The sequence below is a fragment of the Acomys minous genome (genome assembly GCF_964271855.1).
Source record: "Acomys minous genome assembly, chromosome: 2".
Classification (NCBI taxonomy): domain Eukaryota; kingdom Metazoa; phylum Chordata; class Mammalia; order Rodentia; family Muridae; genus Acomys; species Acomys minous.
In genome coordinates, this window is record NC_140484.1 from 57,659,636 (window position 1) to 57,679,603 (window position 19,968).

Sequence of the window (19,968 nt, forward strand, 5' to 3'; positions counted from 1 at the left end):
AGTCACTATGGCAAGGGGTAAAAGACCAGGCACAGAGGGTCATATCAGCCCTGCCTCTCTCAGAGAAACACTACTGGTCCTCAGCATCCCCCAGCTCCTGCGTGGCAGGCATGCTGTTCTTAGTTTTCCACACTCCCACTCCTTTTTCATAGACTTAGAGGCCACCTGAGTAGCAACCCCAGCAGTTTGGTGGGCAAAATGTTTTGACACTCAAGAAAATGTTTTCCTTTTTTAATTGCGGTAAAGTACATATAACCTAAAATACATCAATTTAGCCATGCTAGGTGCACAAAGTAGTACACAGCCATCCCCACCACCTAACGTTCCATGGTACTTGTCAGTGTATGGATTACAAACATTTCTTATTACAAAATATCCCCCAATTCCTTTGGGGGTTTTTCTTTTCACGGTTATTTTTTGAGATAGGATCTTCCACTATTGCCAAGGCTGGCTAGGCTTTGTACAGAAGCACCACAGCTCGCTTTGTCTGTTTGTTTGTTTGTTTGTTTGTTTGTTTGTTGAGACAAGGCCTCTCTGTGTAACAGTTCTGGCTGTCCTGAAACTTACTATGTAGGCCAGGCTGGCCTCAAACTTACAGAGATCTGCCTGCCTCTGCTTCCTGGGGCCATAGCTGGCTTTAAAAAAAAGTTTTGTTTGTTTTGGGATTTTTCTTTTGGTTGGGGGAGGTCTCACTATGTTACTTAGGCTTGCCTGGAATGTGCTATTTAGCCCAGAGTGCCCTCAAAGTCCCAATTCTCCTGTCTCTGCCTCTACATGCTGGGATTACAAATGTGTGTCACCATGCCTAGCTATTTCCAATAATTTCTAAAGAAATTTTTATCAAATAAAACACATACCTAAATTTTGCCGAAATTCTGACTTAAGTCCAATTTGAAGCAGCTGGTTTTCAAACAATACACCATTGTTTTTACAAACAAACCTAGGAGAAAAGGAGAGGTGACTATCACTCAGAGCCGCCAACAGGAGGTGGAAGATTTGGTTTGTTTTTGTTTTTTTGAAGATTTGTTTTTAAAAGGGCTTAAAAAGTGTTCTGGGGCTAAAATACTTCAGTGGAGACAGAAAAGACAAAGTGGAAAAGGTTCAAGGGCTTTATCATGGTTTACTCTGTCTGGGCCTGCGGCAAGCCTCAGGTAGCCCTCAGAAGCAGACAGTGTCCTGTGACTGTCACCCTTGGAGGTCGGGGTTGAGGCTAGGAATGGGTGGAATGCAGACAGTACAGTTGACCTCCTCTGTGCCTGAGACAGCTGCACGCGGTAGCACACCTAAAAGCCGCAAAGGCTACCTGAGTAGACTCACGAGTCAAGATGAATAACCTTTGCCCTAGATCATACATCAATTAATTCAGTGAACTTTCTCACAGTTGTCACCGTAGGACATGTAAGAGCTGTATCCTTGCGGTGAAGCCACCATGCTGTCCCTGGCACTCAGGGCCCACTCTGCACAATCCCCACAGAGACCCCTGTGAACACACCAGAGGCCTAAGTGCCACCAGTTCTTCCAACAATCCAGGTCACAACCCAACATCTATCTGCCCAGCTCTGGCAAAGGTGAGACCTCCCAAAATTAAAGTCTATTCAGTGTACCAGACCATTTTCCCAACACTTCTGAGAACATGTAACAACACACGTGTAAGTGACTGCTACCTCATAGGATGTGGCTAGGCATTAGAGCCTGGCCTAAGGCTCCGAACACTAGCACAGGGTCCCCTCACCCCAGGCCAGCACTCGACGCAGGCAGAGCTTGGGTGCTACTTGACGAGCCTGAGCAGAGGCTATGGGGCTCACACACTTGTATCTGCTCATCAATCTATTACCCACATGTCAGAGAAGCCCCTGACATCTACGCGTGGCTGGCTAGCCGTTTCCAAAAGGTCACTTCCACTACATCTTAACCCAAGGGAACTCCTGGGAAACAGAGTTATGTTAGGCTTATGGAGGATGCAACCTCTCTCGTGCCTGCTGCACACTGCCCAAAGTAACAGGTCCTTCCACAGTGCACCAAGTAAACATCATGTGGTAGCCCTACTTGGCCACATCAAACCAAGACAGGGAAATCCCTGCACAAGCTAGTGTCCTGAAGAACGACCCTAGAACCCTAAGAGATTGTGTCAAGGAAGAGGCCAGCACGCCAGGATAAGGACAAAGTAAAGGCGTATGACCTCCTGGAGCTGGGGAGCATACACCGAAAGCTTACACCAACAGGGGAAGACTCAAGCCTGCAAAAATGACTACCACCACGTTCCCCACTCCCTTCTTTACCAGACGCCAGGGAGTAGCTGACCCAGGGTCTATGGCTGTCATGGAGAAATGACAACAGAGCAAGGCTAAGGTATTCCTGGATGCAGCCCCTGTCAAACTAGGTTACAAGGCTGGACCCCCACATTGCCTCTGCAATAAGAGCCTGGGAAGCCGGTTTGTTTGTTTGATTGGTTGGTTTTGTTTTCGAGACACAGGGGCTTCTCTGTGTAACAGCTCTAGCTGTCCTGGAACTCATTCTGTAGACCAGGCTGGCCTCGAACTCACAGAGATCCTCCTGCCTCTGCTTCCCAAGTGCTGGGATTAAAGGCGCGAATCACCACTACCACCTGGCTTGGGAAGCTGGGTTTTTCACAGCTCTTATATACCAAGCTTAGCAATTCTCAAGCCACCAGAGGTCTGCTCACAGCCCAGAGGCAGCCTACTCCAAACACACATTTCCTAACAGGAAGGAAGGATCACGTGCAAAATGAATACAAGGAAATGAAAACTCTAAAACCACAAGAACCCTGGTATCTCCAGGCAGGAACAAAGGCCATCCTACGATGCACTCTAATCTCCCCGGGACAGAATTCACTGCCACTGGAGGCACACAAGTAAGGAGCTTCCACACCACCTATGAACCATAACAAAAGCAGGGTAATGAGCAGCAAGGAAGCTGGCAAAGACAGCCAGCAAGAAGGAAGGAAAGTGATCCCAAGCCTTTATAAATAGAAAGCTAAACAAGGGGCATGTAAGCGGAAGACACCTATGGAGTCAGCAAGAAAGCCAGGCAAGCGCCTGGGACTGCGGTAGGAACAGAGCTGAAGGGGATTTCCTTAAAAAGGGTATATGCCAGAAGCAGACAAAACACCCTGACAGAGCTGAAAGCACAAGGAAGGTGAGGTGTGGGTGTGAAGGTAAATGGGAAAGAAGAAACAAGCTCAGAGTATTTATCAAATGCCCCAAGGAAAAGAACAGTAGAGGTACCATCAGACTCCAAAGCAAAGCCAGCCACCCACATGCCCTCTGTTTGTAGGAACACCAGACCCTCTCTAACAGTGTCCATTAAGTGCAAAGCCACCAATAAGGTGCAGCTCCCACATCTCCCAGGAAGCACCCCAAAACTGGGCTACCTGGCAAAGTTGTCTTCAGAGCCGGGCGCAAGAGGTGCAACTGCCGAAGCTGAGTCTGAGAACACGTCCACCAGTAGCCCACCGCCAGAGGAGGAGGGAGGGCCTGTGGAAGCAGGGGGAACGGCCCCCAGACCCAGCAGGTCTGCTGACGGAGAAGGCGTAGACTGGAAGAGAAAAAAAAAAAGGGAGCATCATCGTGGAGATACTTGGATGCTTAAGACCCTCACAGTCCTGTGTCCACTCACGGGGAGGGGTCAGTGAGAAGTCCAGAGACCGCAGACGAGCTAGAAAGGGCTGCTGGTCCCCAACAAAGCAAGCCTACCCTTGAGTCCAGATGAAGACATTCACCTCATACCATCATAATTTCACACAACTAAAAAATTGTCTGCATTTTCTCCACAAATGCCTGTTTGAACAAAAATAACAAAGTTCTTTAAAAAAAAGTTTTGCCATCTAAAAGTTTGAAATGCATAGCTTAAGAAATAAGTCCATGCACATGACCGTCAACTAGTAAAAAGATAAAGTTTGCACATGATGGAAGCAGGAGTTCGAGGTCATCCTCTGGTACATAGAAAGTTCTAGGCCTGCCTGGGCTACACAGTGAATCAGGCTACAATATGAATATTTGGTTTCAAACAAAAAACAGAAAAGTTTTAGTATGCGATCTACTGAATTTAACAAGGGCTGTCCGTTTATCCACGGTTTTGGAGCTATCTATTGGAGCCTGGTGGGTCCAGCAATGGATGCACAAAGGAAGACAGTGACTGCCTCTCCCAGAAGCTATCAACGCCTGAAAGTTCATCATTAAGGGTTAGAGTCCTGTCAGTCCTTCCCTCATCCACAAATGATTGTTGACAGGAATGAAAGAAAAACTGTGTAGGAAGCAAAGTAGGTAAAGGGGGTGGAAGGGAAGTAAGAGGGCGGGAAGAGCGTGGTTAGTGTGCATTATACACATGTATAAATTATCAAGGAAAAGGCTGGGCGTGGTGGCACACGCCTTTAATCCCAGCATTCGGGAGGCAGAGGCACGTGGATCGCTGTAAATTTGATGCCAGCCTGCTCTACAAAGTGAGTCCAGAACAGCCAAGGCTACACAGGGAAACCCTGTCTCGAAAACCAAAAACAAACAAACAAAAAATTATCAAGGAAAAAGGCCTTGAAGCCAGGCAGTGGTAGCGCAGGCCTTTAAGACCAGCACTTAGGAGGCAGAAGCCAGGCAATCTCTAGTTCAAGACTGGCCTGGTCTACAGAATAAGTTCCAGGACTGCCAGGGCTACACAGAGAAACCCTGTCTCAAAACAACAAGCAAGTGAAAGCCCTTGAAGTCACTACATCACACAGAACAAGGACACAGCTTGTCACCCCACATTCATTCCCCAGACCTAACTTACCCAAAGGTACCACTGCCACATCACAGTTGGTTCACACCCTTGTGTGTGCAGCCCACAGTACTCCCAGGCTACTCTATAATGTGGGCTGCTCCTGGCAGGAATGAGACCCTGCCTTCAGGAATCACTTTGAATGACTTTTGAACATCCTACTGGTCACTCACAGAGGCAAACATCATGAAACTAGATCCTGAATCCCTTCTAATACCGCATATCCTGTGCAGAGCAGGTGCTCAGTGGCTACACGCACCCTGCACACAGATAGCAATGGTCTGCCCCATCCACAGGAACTCCTTCAAACAGGACCAGGCCTCAAACTAAGCCTCAGCAAAGAATGCTGAGAGGGTGTGGAAATGTATTAGCAGGGAAGTCTAAATGTTTATCCTTTGAAATAGCTGTAATATGCTGTTTTTTGTAAATTCATGTGTAGGCATGTGACCATATGTATGAATATTACTTCAAATAAATGAGATGCTGAAAGTTTTCGTCATGCAAGGGGCACAGGTATGAGAGACAGCTACTCAGGTCAGGAGCAGGTCTAATTGTTGCTGCTGGCCAGCACAAAGAAAGGAATGGGATGCTGGGGACAGAGTGAGCTCCTAGGCCCCTTCATGTGGTTGCATAACTCTTTCAGAAGGGCCACCAAAGGCAGCAACACAGATGTCCTGTCACAGGTAGTCCCCCCAAATGGGACAAGGCCACAGAGGCTGGCCAGAGAAGAACCAGAAAAGGCCTAGGAGGACATCTGATGCTCCACTCTCCCAGGCCTGCTCTAGTTGGAGAAAGGCAGTAACGAAGCCCTCCAAAAGACATTTCCTACAATGAGTGTACTTCCATCCACAGGAATATTCTCATTCTGCCACATAGAGGGGAAGTTTGTCCTACTTCAGTCACTACAGGAAACCTCCAAGAGACAAAAAGGCAAGCCGTTCTAATTGATGGAGAACACACCAGCTTCCTACAGAACTGTGTCTCAGGTCTAAAAACAAATCACTACAGAGAACCACAGGTACTGGGCTGGTCCCAAGAAGCCATAACCTGGCTTCATAGAAAAGGCTGTCCCGGAGATCCTAGGCTCAGGTGCACACACAACCACATGTCCAGGGCTGGACCCTAGCAGACTCTCAGTACTTAAACATAGCTTTTCCATAGACACAAGCCTGTCTCATCCCAGCCCTGGGGCTATGGGACGCCATGGGCTCCAGGTACACAGTAGCAGGGACCCACCGCAGCACTGGTGCTGGCTGGAACAGGCTCAGGGCCCCCGTTCACATCGATGCTTCGCTCCCGCTTGGTCTCCTCCAGGTCAGTCACTGTGCTCGGGCCCTTCTTCTTCTTCAGCTTGGCCAAGATAGAGGACTCTCGCTCAGGGAAGGGTGGCATTTCTTCCAGGACAGTTGCCTGTTGAAGTACTAGAGGTTAGTGTGGCTATCCCAGCACCCAGCACCAGCCCAGTGGTCCCAGCACCAAACAGCCCAGCCAGGAGCCCGCACCAGGATGTCAGTGCTGGCAACAGTGCTCAGCCGCAGGTACTCCACAGCCCGCTGCTGCAGCTCCACGTCTGCGTTCTTCAGCTGGCTGTCACTGCGCAGCACGTCCTGAATGGTAGCCTTTACCTCTGGAAAGAGGTTCACGAACTTGATGTAGGTGGACAGCAGGAGTGCCCGGGTGGGGACGCTGCACAAGTGGAACTTGGAGTGGAGCAGGTTGAACTGGATCAGAGGGCTTGAGAGGGGCAGAGAGCACAGATGGGGAGTCACACTGTCTCACCTGTCCCATGTGCTGCCTTGTGCTCAGCCTGTACCTCTAGTGGGGATCCTATGCTAAAGCAGTGCCTCCTTGAGGGGGACACACTGCCAGCTCCCAGGGTAGGGGAATCCTCCTCCCTCAGGCTGTCAAAGCAGTGTAGGGAGTGGGGCAGTCCAGTTCCCTGGGGTCTTTTACCTGGATCGTGGGTCCCCAGCTATCAAGTTTCCAAACTCCCCCAGGATGTAGCCGCCCACTTTGACCAAGTTCTCATGACACGCTGGAGCCTGCAATGCCTGTGAAACGGGAACAGCAGGAGCTAGGCCACAGGAAAGGCAGCTGACATGAAGTGAAGCCACAGCTAAGACAGCTGGGACCTTTATCACAAGGCGTGTTTTTTATATCAAGGAAAGCCTCCCCTAAAGCCTTGGCAGACCCTGGCTGGCTTCCTACAGCTGGCTGTAGTGTCAGCAACAAAGAGGCCTACTAGCAGGGTACAAGGCCATCCCTAGAAACTCCCAAGATAAAGCAGACATATGATGCCCCTCATGCACAGAATAGCTAGTAGGCCACTCAACAACCCAAGTGGCTGAGCCCTACTATGATTATGGAGATTAAGGTGAGAGGACACTGGGGGGGGGGGGGGAGGCATCAGTGCAAGAAGGGCAGAACTGTAGATGGGAGCAGGACAGAAGAGAAGCAATACCCCTGAGACCCATCTCTGTTTCCTCAAGCTTAGGCACCACTGCCCCCAGTAAGGGTACCCACCCTTCCCCACCATACCTCAAACACCGTTTTGGCAGCATAGCCCTGTACATCGTCACGGTTGATGACAATCTGGATGACCCGGTACCACACCTCTTCGCTCACATAGTCCCCTGCAATGCGGATGAGGTTGAGGATGGTGTCCACATACCAAGTGTAGTCCACTGCATACTTCTCAGCCAGGATGGCCACCTTCAGCACCTGCAGAGAAGACAGGGCCCGCAGGCAGATGCTACCCAGGACACAAAGAATTGGCTGGCACACAAGCCCATCCCAGGATGCAGAAGGACCTAAAGCTTGGGGTGACCAGGCAGCTTTCGGATCAAAGGCCATAGCCCCTAGAGTGTAGAGAAGCTGGCTCAGGTGAGAAAAGCTCCAGGGACACAACAGTGCAACTGGGCACAAGAGCTACACTTGGAACAAGATACTAATACTCAAGATAATCTGCTGAGGTCAGCCATACTCCAACCCTGCATCAGTTTACCTCCCTGACTCCATAACACTTCCAGAGTGTAGTGGTCCGAATGAGCCTATATATGGTCTTTATGGTCTTAATGTTTGAATGCCTCATCTCCAGTTAGTAGAACTGTTTGGGGTGGGTGTGGCCTTGTTAGAAAAGGCGTACCACTGGGGGTGAGCTATGAGGTTGTAAAAGCCCATGCCAGGCCCAGTCTGCTTACAACTTGCAGGTCATATGAACTCTCAGTTACTGCTCCCCTGCCATGTCTTCCTGCCTGCCACCACAATCTCCACCATGGTGTTCATGGACTAACCCTCTGAAACTGTAGGTAAGCCCCCAATTAAAGGCATGGGGACTAAAACCAACAATTAATAAAAAGGCACCCCCCCCAAGCTTAAAAGCTTCTGTATGGCAAAGACACCACCATTCCTGCAAAGTAGCAGCCTATAGACTATAGAATGGGGAAAAGTCTTTGCCAATTACACATCTGATAGTATGTATGGAAACCAGATGAAGAACAAAGACAGGAGGCTAAAGAGATGGCTCAGTGGTTAAGAACACTGCTCTTCCAAAGGACCCAGGTTCAATTCCCAGCACCCACATGGCAGCTCACAACTGCCTGTAACTCCAAGATCTGACACCCTCATACCAACACACATAAATTAAAACTAAATATACTTTTTAAAAAAAGAACAAAGATAGAACCTTAGAAAAAACAAATAATCCAATTTAAAAATGAGATACAGAATGAAAGAGTTCTCAAAAGATGAAACATAAATGGTTGAAGAATCCTTGAATATTCAGCATCCTTAGCCATCTAGGAAGCGCAAACTAAAACTACCCCAGTCAGAATGTCCAAGATCAATAAAACAAATGACAGCTCACACTGGCAAAAGTTCAGGGAATGGAGAGTATTATTCACTGCTGGTAGGGGTACAAACTTATACTCCTACTAAGGAAATCAATGTAGCAGTTCCTCAGAACCTCAGGAAACTGGAAATAAATAGATCTACCTCCAGCTACGCAAGGCAGGCCTGGTGGTGCAAACCTTTGATCCCAGTACTTGGGAGGCACACAGGCTGATGTGTGAGTTAAAGGCTAGCCTGGTTTACACAGAGTTTCAGGACAGCCAGGGCTATGCAGAGAAGGCAGATCTCAAAAAACCAAAGAGAGCTAGCTATACACTCTTGGGTATATTCCCACAAGACTCTGCATCCGACTACTAGAGATACTTGTTCTTTCATGTTCACTGGGGCTCTATTCATAATAGCCAGAAACTGGAAACAGCCTAGATGTCTATCAATTGGTAAATGGATAATGAAAATGTACATTTACACAATGAAATATTATTCAGCTGTTAAAATGAAATTATGAAATTCACAGGGGAAGCTAGGGAAAAAAAAATAGTTCTGAGTGAGGTAACCTAGACCCCAAAAGACACATATGCTTTTACTTATATCCTGATGTTACAGTTTTTAGGCCTTCAATATGGAATCTATATTGCTACAATCTGATTAACACAGAAGTCAGGTCCTAGTAAGGTACTAGGCGTAGGATAGGACTTCCCAAGGAAGGGAAATAGAATATATGAAGAGATAAAGAAGAAATGAAAATAGTACAGTTAAATAGGGAGGAGGAAGTTGGGCCTGGTGGTGCGTGTCTGTAATCCCAGCGCTCGGGAGGCAGAGGCAGGTGGGTCTCTGTGAGTTCAAAGCCAGCCTGGTCTACAAAGTGAGTCCAGAACAGCCAAGGCTACACAGAAAAATCCTGTCTCAAAAAAACCAAAAGAAAAAAAAAAGGGAGGAAGGTGGAAGGAAGGGTAGAGAAGGGAACATGGGGACAACTGACACTAAAGGCCATCTGAAAAAGCATACTGAAACTTCCTGCTGTAAAAACTACCTAAAATACATGCATATAAAAGATATCTAAACGAAGCACCAAAGCAGCAGGGAACACAGTGTCCTAACTATACTTCTAAGCCACCAATGGGCTCCATCTTGCTGAGTTGTTAGCCAAAGGGGCCTGTGGGAAGGACTGTAAGCTTTATCACGGGTGAAAGCAGTCTTGGCGGGCTTTGTCCTTGGACACGCCACAGATACTCCCTGAGATTAACCTTGAGATAGACTGGGTGGAGCCATCCGGGGCCTGGAATTCAGGAAGCAAACCGAGGGACTGCACCTGGACTATTATTGTGTTTCTAATCAATCCTCGATGGGAGGCGGAGACCACCCCTTGCACGTGAGAGACAGGCAGGCGGAGAAGGGAGAGGAGCAGCAGGTTCAGACCAGGCTTGAGCACACATGGATGGGTAAATAGATCAGCGAACAGGCCGGACCAGCGCGCAGCCAGAGACATATAGGGACCCGTCCCATGGAACAGATACCGGAAGGTTCACTTTTGTTTCCCTTTAACCTTTTTCCCCTCTTGTGTAAGATAGTTGGGTTGTATAATAACGTTTAATTGTTAGGAAACAGAGCCAACAGGGGCCCCATGGAAGGCCTCAGACATCTACTGGTTGCTCTCCACAAACTGATGGTAAGGCCCCATTGCTGAAGACAGCACTCACATATCTCTTCAAACAGAGAAATCAAGCCGACGCCTAACTAGAAGCTTCACCCCTGCTGACCTGAAGAACACTACAGAAGAGGAAAAATCCTAAGAACCAGAAGATTGGGGGATTTTCTGTGAGACTGTGTTCGTAGTAACGTCAGAAGCTACATCCATAAAGTCTCACCAACACGACTGCTTAAATGTGCGCTGAACAAGGAGGACATCAATAGACCTGCCAAAGTGGACAAGGAAAAGCCCAGAAGGCCTCAACCCTACAGAAACAACTACAGGCAACTGAGGAAAACTGGAAGAGGGAGAGGTAGTATTCCCCAGGGAAAAGCACACTAATTGGCTGTCCAGTGCCAAAGGGCCAGCCCTGCAAACATACAAGTAGTATTATACGTACTTACAGGTCATATGTAGGAATAGACATGTATTTGCATACACATATACATGCAATAGCAATTAATGAAAAGAGGCCATGAATTTGAAGGACAGAGAAGAGTACATGGGCAGGTTGAAAAGGAAAAAGGGAAAATGTAATTATAATCTCAAAAATAAATAAATTAGCCAGCACTTGAGAGGCAGAGGCAGGTGGATCACTGTGAGCTCAAGGCCAGCCTGGTCTACAAAGCGAGTCCAGGACAAGACAAGGCTAACATGGAGAAAAACATAAATAAATAATAAATAAGTTAAGGAGAGAGAAAATAGAACATAAGGCTGGGTAGTTGAGAGGTGGGAAGGGTCCGGGAGGAATTAGAGGAAGAAAATATGAACAAAATACATTATATATAAAAAATATTGTTTTCAATAGAAAACAAAAAAGGGGGTAGAGGGCAAACCGACACAACTACACTGACGGATTCCACTGCCACCTCGCTGGAAACACCAAGAGCAATCTAATGAAGTGACTGAGAGCCTGGCCCACACAGACTATACCACTCAGGCCTGGCCAAAGCTAAAAGCCACATGTCCAGCCATATCCTGCCTAAGGCCAGCCCTTCTGCCCTTCTGCCCACCCACACTGCCTGCCACAGGAGGACCCTGAATGTCCTCCAATGTTCAAGTGTTAGAGGCTTGAACTCCAGGGCAGCACAGGAGGTGCTGGTGAGACTTTTAAGGATATCAGTGGAGAGCCTGCTGTTACCAGGAACTGGACCCTGGAGGGGGACTGTGGACTGCAGTCTGGTTTTGACTCTGCCTCCTGGCCACAGAGTGAGCCGTGTGCTCACCATTAGTTCCCAGCTACTGTCACATGCAGCGTGTTGAAGCATGTAGCTTGCCTACTGAGACCCAATGCTTTGAGTCTACCCAATCTTGGGCCAGAAACTCCAAAATTGGAATAGAAAATAAACATTTCTTTTACAATCATCTCAGGGAAACCAGCAAGATGGTTCAGCAGTGGACAGTGTTTACTGCCTCATCTTATGACCTGAGTTTAATCCCTGAAACCCACATAGACGAAGGAAAGAACCAACTCAACTCGTGACCTGCACACACATGCCAGAAGACATGCATGTGCACACAGATAAAACAGAAAACAAAACGACAACAACAAAAACCCTCCAGAGTTTCATTATAGTGGCAAAAACCAAGCCACAGACCCCAGACCCCAGCACCTCCTGCCTGGTGTGAGACAGTGGCTTCCAAGCCCACGTGGACCCTTCCCCTGTAGCACCTTGTTTCCTAGGCAACAGCTCAGCTAGAGGTGCTGCCTCCAAGAAGCCTTCTTGACCTCTACTCTCTCGAGCCCTTCCCGGGATCATGGCACAGTCAAGAAACAACTCAGTGTGAGCACCTAGCCCGCCTAGCCCTTCCTCGTCAGACTCTTGCTGCAGGGCCCTATGAGGCAATCCAGCTAGTGTCCACGTTGCCCCATCTCTCTACTGGTCCTCAAGGAAGTCTCACATTGCACTCTGCTTCCAGGAATGACACATGAGAAAATACTTTCCACAAGACAGAGCAGTAGAGAGGCTGTGCTCACAGCAATAGCTGCGGCCCCACTCTCACCCCGTGTGCTGTCACTATGGTACAGAGCAGCCATGGAGAGATAAGTGAGCGAGCCAGAGCCTCTCCTCTGTGGTCACACGTGCCTGTTTCTTCCCTAAGACACAGTGGTTTTTAAGTAAGCAGTCTGCTGGACTGTAACAATGGTCACATGTGCATGACCCTCTGGCTGACCACAGCTTAAACGTTAACCTCTAATATGCCAGGAGACACCAGGAAAACGAAAGCTGCAGTAACTCTATGTTCAAAGTATAAGAATATCTTGGAGAAATTTTCCCTTAAGAATCAGCTGGTGCTTGGCTGGCCCAGGCGACTACAACCTGTACTGTCAGATGTGTGCATTGAAAGGCTAGAGAAACACAAAGGCTGATATCAAGGAATCTTTTATCTAGTTTCTCACAGACACTCATGCAAGCCTGCCAGCCAATGGAAACCACACAGAAACCATCCACTGGAGCGCATGTCCACAGTAGGGAGCAGTTTTGGCAGCCCCTCAGGCTACAGGACTCACAATTTCCTCTCGGATGGAATAGTCAGCTGTCTCTAGGTAGCTCAGCATCTCAGCCACAATCTGCTGGGCATTGCTGCGGTCACACATGGCGTAGAGCAGATCCACCGCCCGCTGCCGCACACTCACGTCTCGTTCCGTCTGGGAGAAACAAGGCAAAATGAAAGCCCCTCCTACAAAGCTGCTGATCGTCAGTAGCTAACCACTGCTCTGTGTGAGTTCATGATAAGTCATGGCGACCCAGTTCTAGTTCTGTTCACTCTCTCACCACTTTGACCAGCTCTTCTGAGGACCACACTCAGGCCTAATGAACAAGTCACTAAGACCTCTCCATTGTGTAGGCACAGACCAAGACCTTCCGTGTTGCCTGGGAGCTGGTTCCGAGGCAGGTTCTTAAGCTCCTCTCCAGGTGGCACGAGAAAGAGACTCCAGAACCTTCCACACACGTGCTTGAGAAGCACAGTGCAGGTGTCGTAGCCCCCTCCCTGCAGTGCTGGAGAACAGTGTAGGGTGCCTGGTGCAGGACAGAGGGCACCTAACAAGTGTGAGAGAAGCCTGAGATGAGAAATGTCTTTATGACCCAAGGGCTTAACTAGAATAGACACTGAACCAGGACTAGACTAAATCTAAAATGCAACCTCATGGTCAAGAGAGACACCAAAATGCCTCTTGATTTATACAAAACTATAGACCAGGGTAAGATCTGCTTCACTATAGCTAAAGACCCATAAAGATGAAAGGTCTACATCTATGGTTCCCTAATGAACTAATCTGACACGCGGGTACAGTAGATAGCAAGTGCCATGCCAGAGCCAGAGGAGCACACTAATAATATCACCCTCACACTCAGAGACATGAGAGCAGGTAACCTCAGTCAGGTTCTTTAAATTCTGGGATTCTAGTCCTTAAAAAAATAAAATAAATACAAATTTAAAATCCTTGACAAGAAATTTTGGTTTGTAAAATGTGAACCTTGCTAGAAAGAAAAACAAAATATTTCATCTTTCTGTCAAAGAAAACTGTTTTTGTTTACTGAACTGTACTGTCTTGGACCCCAAGCAAGTGTCACATGAAATCCTACCATGGAACAGGACTGCTACAAGAGATACAAACTCCACTAACGGTCCTTGGCTAGAGCTCTGTTCCCAGGTGCTATGTCCTTGGGAATAGCAGGGCTTCACTGCAGGAAGATGGACAGCTTTCTTACCCAGGTGCCACATTCACCCCACAAGTCAGCAAGTGACAGGAGGCAGCAAGCACTCTAGGATCCAAACTAAACAGTTTGAAGGGGCTCCCACAGGAGGTACCTCCTAGTCTTCCGGCCTGCACATAAAGGCAGCTACACATGACCAACAAGAAGCACACCTTCAAGGCATTGATGACAGTCTCAATGTGAGTCTTGACAGCCTCATGAGAGAACTCAGAGCTGGCCAGCGTGCACATGCTCTCCAGAGCCAGGTAGCGCAGGTTTGTCTCTCGGTGCTGCAGGAACTGGCCCAGCTGGTTGCAGGCACGGACAAGCAAGTTTGGCTCACTGCAAGGAGCAGGGGACACAGTAATGAGGGGAAATACAGTCAGGGAGGACTGTGAGCTACAGACGAGTATAGAAAGGAAGGGATGCAGCCGGGCGTGGTGGCACACCCTTAATCCCAGCACTCGGGAGGCAGAGGCAGGAGGATCCCTGTGAGTTCAAGGCCAGCCTGGTCTACAAAGAGAGTCCAGGACAGCCAGGGCTATACAGAGAAACCCTGCCTCGAAAAACCAAAAAAGAAAAAGGAAAAAAAGAAAAAAAGGAGGGGATGTAGTGAGGAGGGCACAGTGAGGAGGCAGTGCAGGGAAGGAGGAGGAGAACGGGCACTAGATACAGCAGGGCTGGGGAGGATGCTGGAGCAGACAGTACAGTAAGGAGGGATACAGTAAGGACGAGGTGCAGTAAAGAATGGGCACAGTGAGACGGGGCTCAGTAAGGAGGCAGCAGAGTAAGAAGTGCAGTGAGAGGTGGCAGAGGAAGGAGTACAGTAAAAGAGAGGGGGTACAGTCAGTGAGGAGGAGCTGCAATGGAGAAGCGGTGACTTTCTTTTCTTTTTTGATTTTTTGAAACAGGGTTAATAGCCCTGGCTGTCCTGGAACTCTCTTTGTAGACCAGGCTAGCCTCAAACTCACAGAGATCCACCTGCCTCTGCCTCCCAAGTGCTGAGAGTAAAGGCGTGCACCACCATGCCTGGCTTTCTAATGAATCTCCCCTATTCCAGAATGGACTCTGGAAAGCTCTGGTAGGCCAAGGTTTCACTTTCTTCAAGTTGTGTCTAAAAAAGTGACTTGGACAGCAGCCAGCCTTGAGCAGGGCTGTGCAGGAAACCGGACTAGGTTAAGTAAGTGGTAAGGGCTATAAATGCAGAACACAGGCTAACCCATTTAAAAAAAAAAAAACTACTCTACTTAAGTTTCTTCAGGACCTTTTGTTTGGTTTGGTTTTTCAAGACAGGGTCTCTCTGTGTAGCCTTGGCTGTCCTGGACTCACTTTGTAGACCAGGCTGGTCTCTAACTCAGATCCGCCTGCCTCTGGCTCCCTGAGTGCTGAGATTACAGGCATGCACCGGCATATCTATCTGGCTTGCAAGTTTTGTTTATAATAGTTCATTCTCAACCCTGCTCCAGATTGACAGACTGTTTTTGTCACAGCAACATTTTTGTTTGTTGGTTGGTTGGTTGGTTTTTTGAGGCAAGGTTTCTCTATATTGGCTGTCCTGGAACTCTCTTTGTAGACCAGGCTAGCCTTGAACTCAGCGATCTGCCTGCCTCTGCCTCCTGAGCACTGGGATTAAAGGCATGCGTCATCCCCGCCCAGCCTGTCACAGCAACATTTATCTAAGTGACGTATCAAAAGCAGCTGGTTCAAAGCAGGCCAGAGCTCTGTCTGCTATGCCCGGCTCCTGAGCCGCATGCTTCTGGCAGTGCCACAGGCACACACAAAGACACACCACCACAGCTGAGCATAAAAGACCAGAATCAAGCTTGTACTGTGTAAAACAACCACCCTGTGGCCCACCCATGACCCTCTATGACAGCTGGGGGTTGTCACTATCATTGCCCCAGGAGACCCCACAATACTGGAGTATGCCTCCCTGAGCAGCAAAGCTAACAGCACACAGATGTCCCTTCCTTTCAGGGAAGCCACTTGGAATACTCAGAAGCAAGATGCAGCTCTAGAGATGATGACACAGGCAGAAACTTATCTAGCAGGGATGCCCTGGGGCCAGAAAGGGCACATGAGCTGGAGAAGAGGAGTAAGTGGTCTTATCCCACAGAGACTAAGACTAGAGGAGAGGTCACCTGTCAACATCTGCACAAACAACAGACCCTGAGCACCTGCTGTCTCCGAAAAGGATGTGCTGCTGATAATGGCTCACCTGTCATGGTGGATGATCAGGCTGATGGCCTCAAACAGCACAGCGTTCTTGGCATTTGAATGCTGGACCTTCTTGGACTTGGGTGGCTCCTGGGCCTTGTTCAGGATGGTCTCCAAGCACTCAGTCAGGCGGCCACGCACCGCAGGGTCTTCTGGGCAAGACAAAACTGTCAGCTGGGCTCCTGGGCACCCATCCTACTAGCCTAACCCACACTTAGGCAAGAGGCCTCCGATAGCTCTGCTGGTCCTGTGGGTGCCTTTGGTAGTTATTCCCAGCTGCAAATATGACTGGGAGCATTTGTAAATTGCTGTGGACAGCTCCCTGTTCCAGTGTCATAAACATGAGCCGCACCTGCTCCTAACTCAGATGGCACAAAGTACTTCCATGTAGACAGAGTGTGTTAGTCATAAAACCAAAGAATTATGGGCAAACACCTGAGGAGCTTCACAGACAAGGAGTTCCCCCCCTCTTTATCACCTCAGAAACAGACAAGGAGCCCCCCTCTTTATCACCTCAGAAACAGAGAAAATATGCAGCAACATTTTTTTAATGTTTTAATTTGGTTTGAAGCTTAACAAATAGACAATGAGCAACAACAACAAAACAAAACAAAACAAAACCTTAAAGCCAGTCACTGTAGTACATACCTGTTTCAAAGCACTTAGAAGGCAGTCCATCAAGATTATATAGTAAACTCAAGGCCAGACTGACTTACATAAGACCCTGTCTCATTAAGAACAAAACAAGGGGGGCTGGAGAGATGGCTCAGAGGTTACAAGCACCAACTGCTCTTCCAGAGGACCCAAGTTCAAATCCCAGCACCCACATGCCAGCTCACAAATGTCTATAACTCCAGTTGTAGGGGATATGACACCCTTCCATAGACATACATGTAGGCAAAACACCAATGTACATAAAATAAAAATAAATTATTTTGAGAAAAAAAAAAAAGAAGAATACAAGGGGCTAGAAAGATGGGCTAGCAGTTAAGCGCACTGGCTGTTTTCCCCAAAGGACCCAATTTCCCAGCAGCTCACAACTGTCTGTAACTCAGCTCTAGGAAATCTAACACCCTAACATAAACATACATGCAGGTTCACATAAAATAAATACTCATAGCCAGGCATAGTGGTGCACGTCTATAATCCCAGCACTCAGGGAGGCAGAGACAGGCAGATTTCTGTGAGTTAGAGGCCAGCCTGGTCTACAAAGTAAGTCTAGGACAGCCAGGGCTACACAGAGAAACCCTATGTCGAAAAATAAAATGAAACAAAACAAAATAAATAATCATTTTTTAAAAAGAAGAAAAAGAACAAAACAAGGGGCAGTGAGATTGCTCAGTGGATAAAGGCGTTTGCCATCCAGCCTAACACCCTGAGTTTAATCCTCAAACACTGTATGTGGAAGGAGAGAACCGATTCCCGTAAGTTACCCTCTGGTCTCCACATGCATGTTGTGGTACATGCACTCACAATACACACACAGAGTAAATAGGGTCTCAGTGGAACATGAGACTTGCCAGTAGCTTTCACTAGACACCCCCCACCCCCACATGTCTGGCTTTCCGTGTCAGTGCTTTAGACTGAACTCAGGTCCTTGTGGCTATCACGCCAACACTTCTCTCTGAAACACCTCCTAATCTCCTTTATACCTAGTAAACAACTAAGAAACTAAATTCTCCCTTGTGAAGAGTCTGGGGTGAACTGAGTCTATGGCCATGGAGTAGGGGGCTGTAAGGAGCATCACGGAAGAGGGTATAGAGGAACACCACGTGGTAGAAGTGCTGCAAGAAACACCTAGAAGGGCTTCAGGGAACATTACCTGGGGGTGGGTAGCACTGCAGCAGTCTCAGAAGTTTGACTGACAGCCAAGGAGCTGGGACAAAGTAGTAAGTGTAGTCCTGAAGATCTGTTGATGCAGATGTCACAATCTGTAAGACAGGTGAATGGTAAGAGGCTGTCCTCAGGAGCCTCCACAGGGTCCCATAGAAAAGCCGCCTTGGCTCCCTGGGCCATGCCTTCTGAGAAGTTTGCAGTATTCAGTATATTCAATACTGTTTCCTGTCTCCCCTCAAAGAGAAGCTGGCACGGCCACATCAGCTCACACTGAAAGGGACTATGCATCCCTTTCAGGGGGCATATCCAAATGCTGTTACCACAAAGGCTCTGGTACCCTTGAGCACAGGTGACCAAGCACTAGGCAAGCAGCAACCATCCCTCAACACCTGGGGAAGGAATCGGTCTTTCTTCTGTGGTCTGGAAAATAAACACTAAAGAAAGTACCTCAAGGTCACTCAGAAGGAAAGGGACAGCCCAAGAAGCTAACATTCTGACCCACACCCCACAGGCCCCAAGCTTGAGCCAAGTAGCACTTGCTCTAACTACAATCTCCACCTCCTAATCCAATATGGCCCCTGGCCTAGCTGTGACCACAGCTGCCACTGCTGTCTCCATCAACACACAGCCCTGGGTCCTCTCCACCTCTTGTTACCTCTGTTTTGCTTTCATTTTTGAGACAGGATTTCTATGTGCAATGGCCCTGGCTGTCCTGGAACTCAAAACTTTGTAGACGAGGCTAGCCTTGAACTCACAGAGATCCATCCACCTCTATTTCTTAAGTACTGGGATTGTACCACCATGCCTAGCTACTTGTTACCTCTTGTTTTAAGGACTCAAGGTTGCTCCCTCCCTAAAAGTGTACCTGTGTGACCCTTTAGCCATAAGTGAACACATTCTAGAAAGCTCATCCTTATGATACCATTCAAGACTCAGGTTGTGGACACCCCTGCCACAGGCAGCAGAGTCAGGAAAGGACTAAACAGGCAAGGAAGGCACAGCAGGCAGCCAAGCCAGATAAAAACAAGCCCCGCACCACCTCTGAGAAATGCAGGGACAGGCCCAATAGGATTCATCTTTCCAATGTTTATTTTCGAACTATTTCATGCTCAGAGAGAAACCTGCAGCTTTAAATGAATTTATTTATACCAAAGAGACAAGGAAAACTCTAAATGTTTAGCAAGAAAGAAGACAACACAGACATAAACAGGAACCAAGTAGGAGAAGGCACTAGAGAAGACCAAGCGGACACTTTGCAGAGGACTTAGTGAGGTCAGTGGAGCACACCAGGTGCGGTCTCTAAAGCTGCAATAGAGAAGGGACTAGAGGCGCAGCTCAGGGATGGAAAACCACCTACACTCTGGCCACAGGTTCAATCCCAACACTGACTCCCAGTGGGGAGAGAAAGCAACAACAACAACAAAAAAGTGGGACTTGTCATTTCTGCAGAGGAGACGAGCACATGGTCAATGAGTAATGGAAAAATGGCCAACTTCATCATTAGAAAATGCAAATCAAGATCACAAGAAACACCTCACACCACCACCACCAACAACAACAACAACAAAAAGCATGCCTGCATAGTAGCATGGTGGTGCACACCTAGTCCCAGCACTTGGGAAGGGGAAGAGGACCGCCAGTTCAAATCCAGCCTAGACTACAGAGCAAGACCTTGTCTCAAAACCAGGGAGATTGGGGGTGGTGGGCAAAAATGCCTCACAAGCCTGACAACCTGAGACCAATGCCTGGAACTCATATAAAGAAGGAAGGAGAAAGATAGAGAGATGGCAGGAGTCTGGAAAGGACTAAGCAGGGAAAGTAGACAGCAAGCAGCCAAGCTGGGCAAGAGCAAGCCCCACACCACCTCTGGGAAGTGCAGGGTCAGGCCCAGTAGGCTTCCTCTTTCTG

The 19,968-nt window shown here is 48.2% G+C and overlaps 1 protein-coding gene across 2 annotated transcripts in view; it reads right to left on the reverse strand.

Moving 5' to 3' along the window:
* Nucleotides 1-19,968, reverse strand: part of AP2A2 (adaptor related protein complex 2 subunit alpha 2) — a 69,810-nt gene that overhangs the window by 4,545 nt on the left and 45,297 nt on the right. The window contains exons 7-16 of one of the 2 annotated variants that reach the window (XM_084771849.1): nt 18,047-18,155; nt 16,226-16,373; nt 14,181-14,349; nt 12,819-12,956; nt 7,309-7,491; nt 6,724-6,821; nt 6,273-6,504; nt 6,007-6,180; nt 3,392-3,555; nt 858-940 (exon numbers count right to left, since the gene is read on the reverse strand). In XM_084771849.1, coding sequence (XP_084627975.1) covers nt 858-940; nt 3,392-3,555; nt 6,007-6,180; nt 6,273-6,504; nt 6,724-6,821; nt 7,309-7,491; nt 12,819-12,956; nt 14,181-14,349; nt 16,226-16,373; nt 18,047-18,155 — 1,498 coding nt within the window. Of the gene's footprint in view, nt 1-857; nt 941-3,391; nt 3,556-6,006; nt 6,181-6,272; nt 6,505-6,723; nt 6,822-7,308; nt 7,492-12,818; nt 12,957-14,180; nt 14,350-16,225; nt 16,377-18,046; nt 18,156-19,968 lie in introns of both variants that reach the window. The other variant, XM_084771848.1, reaches the window with a different exon arrangement.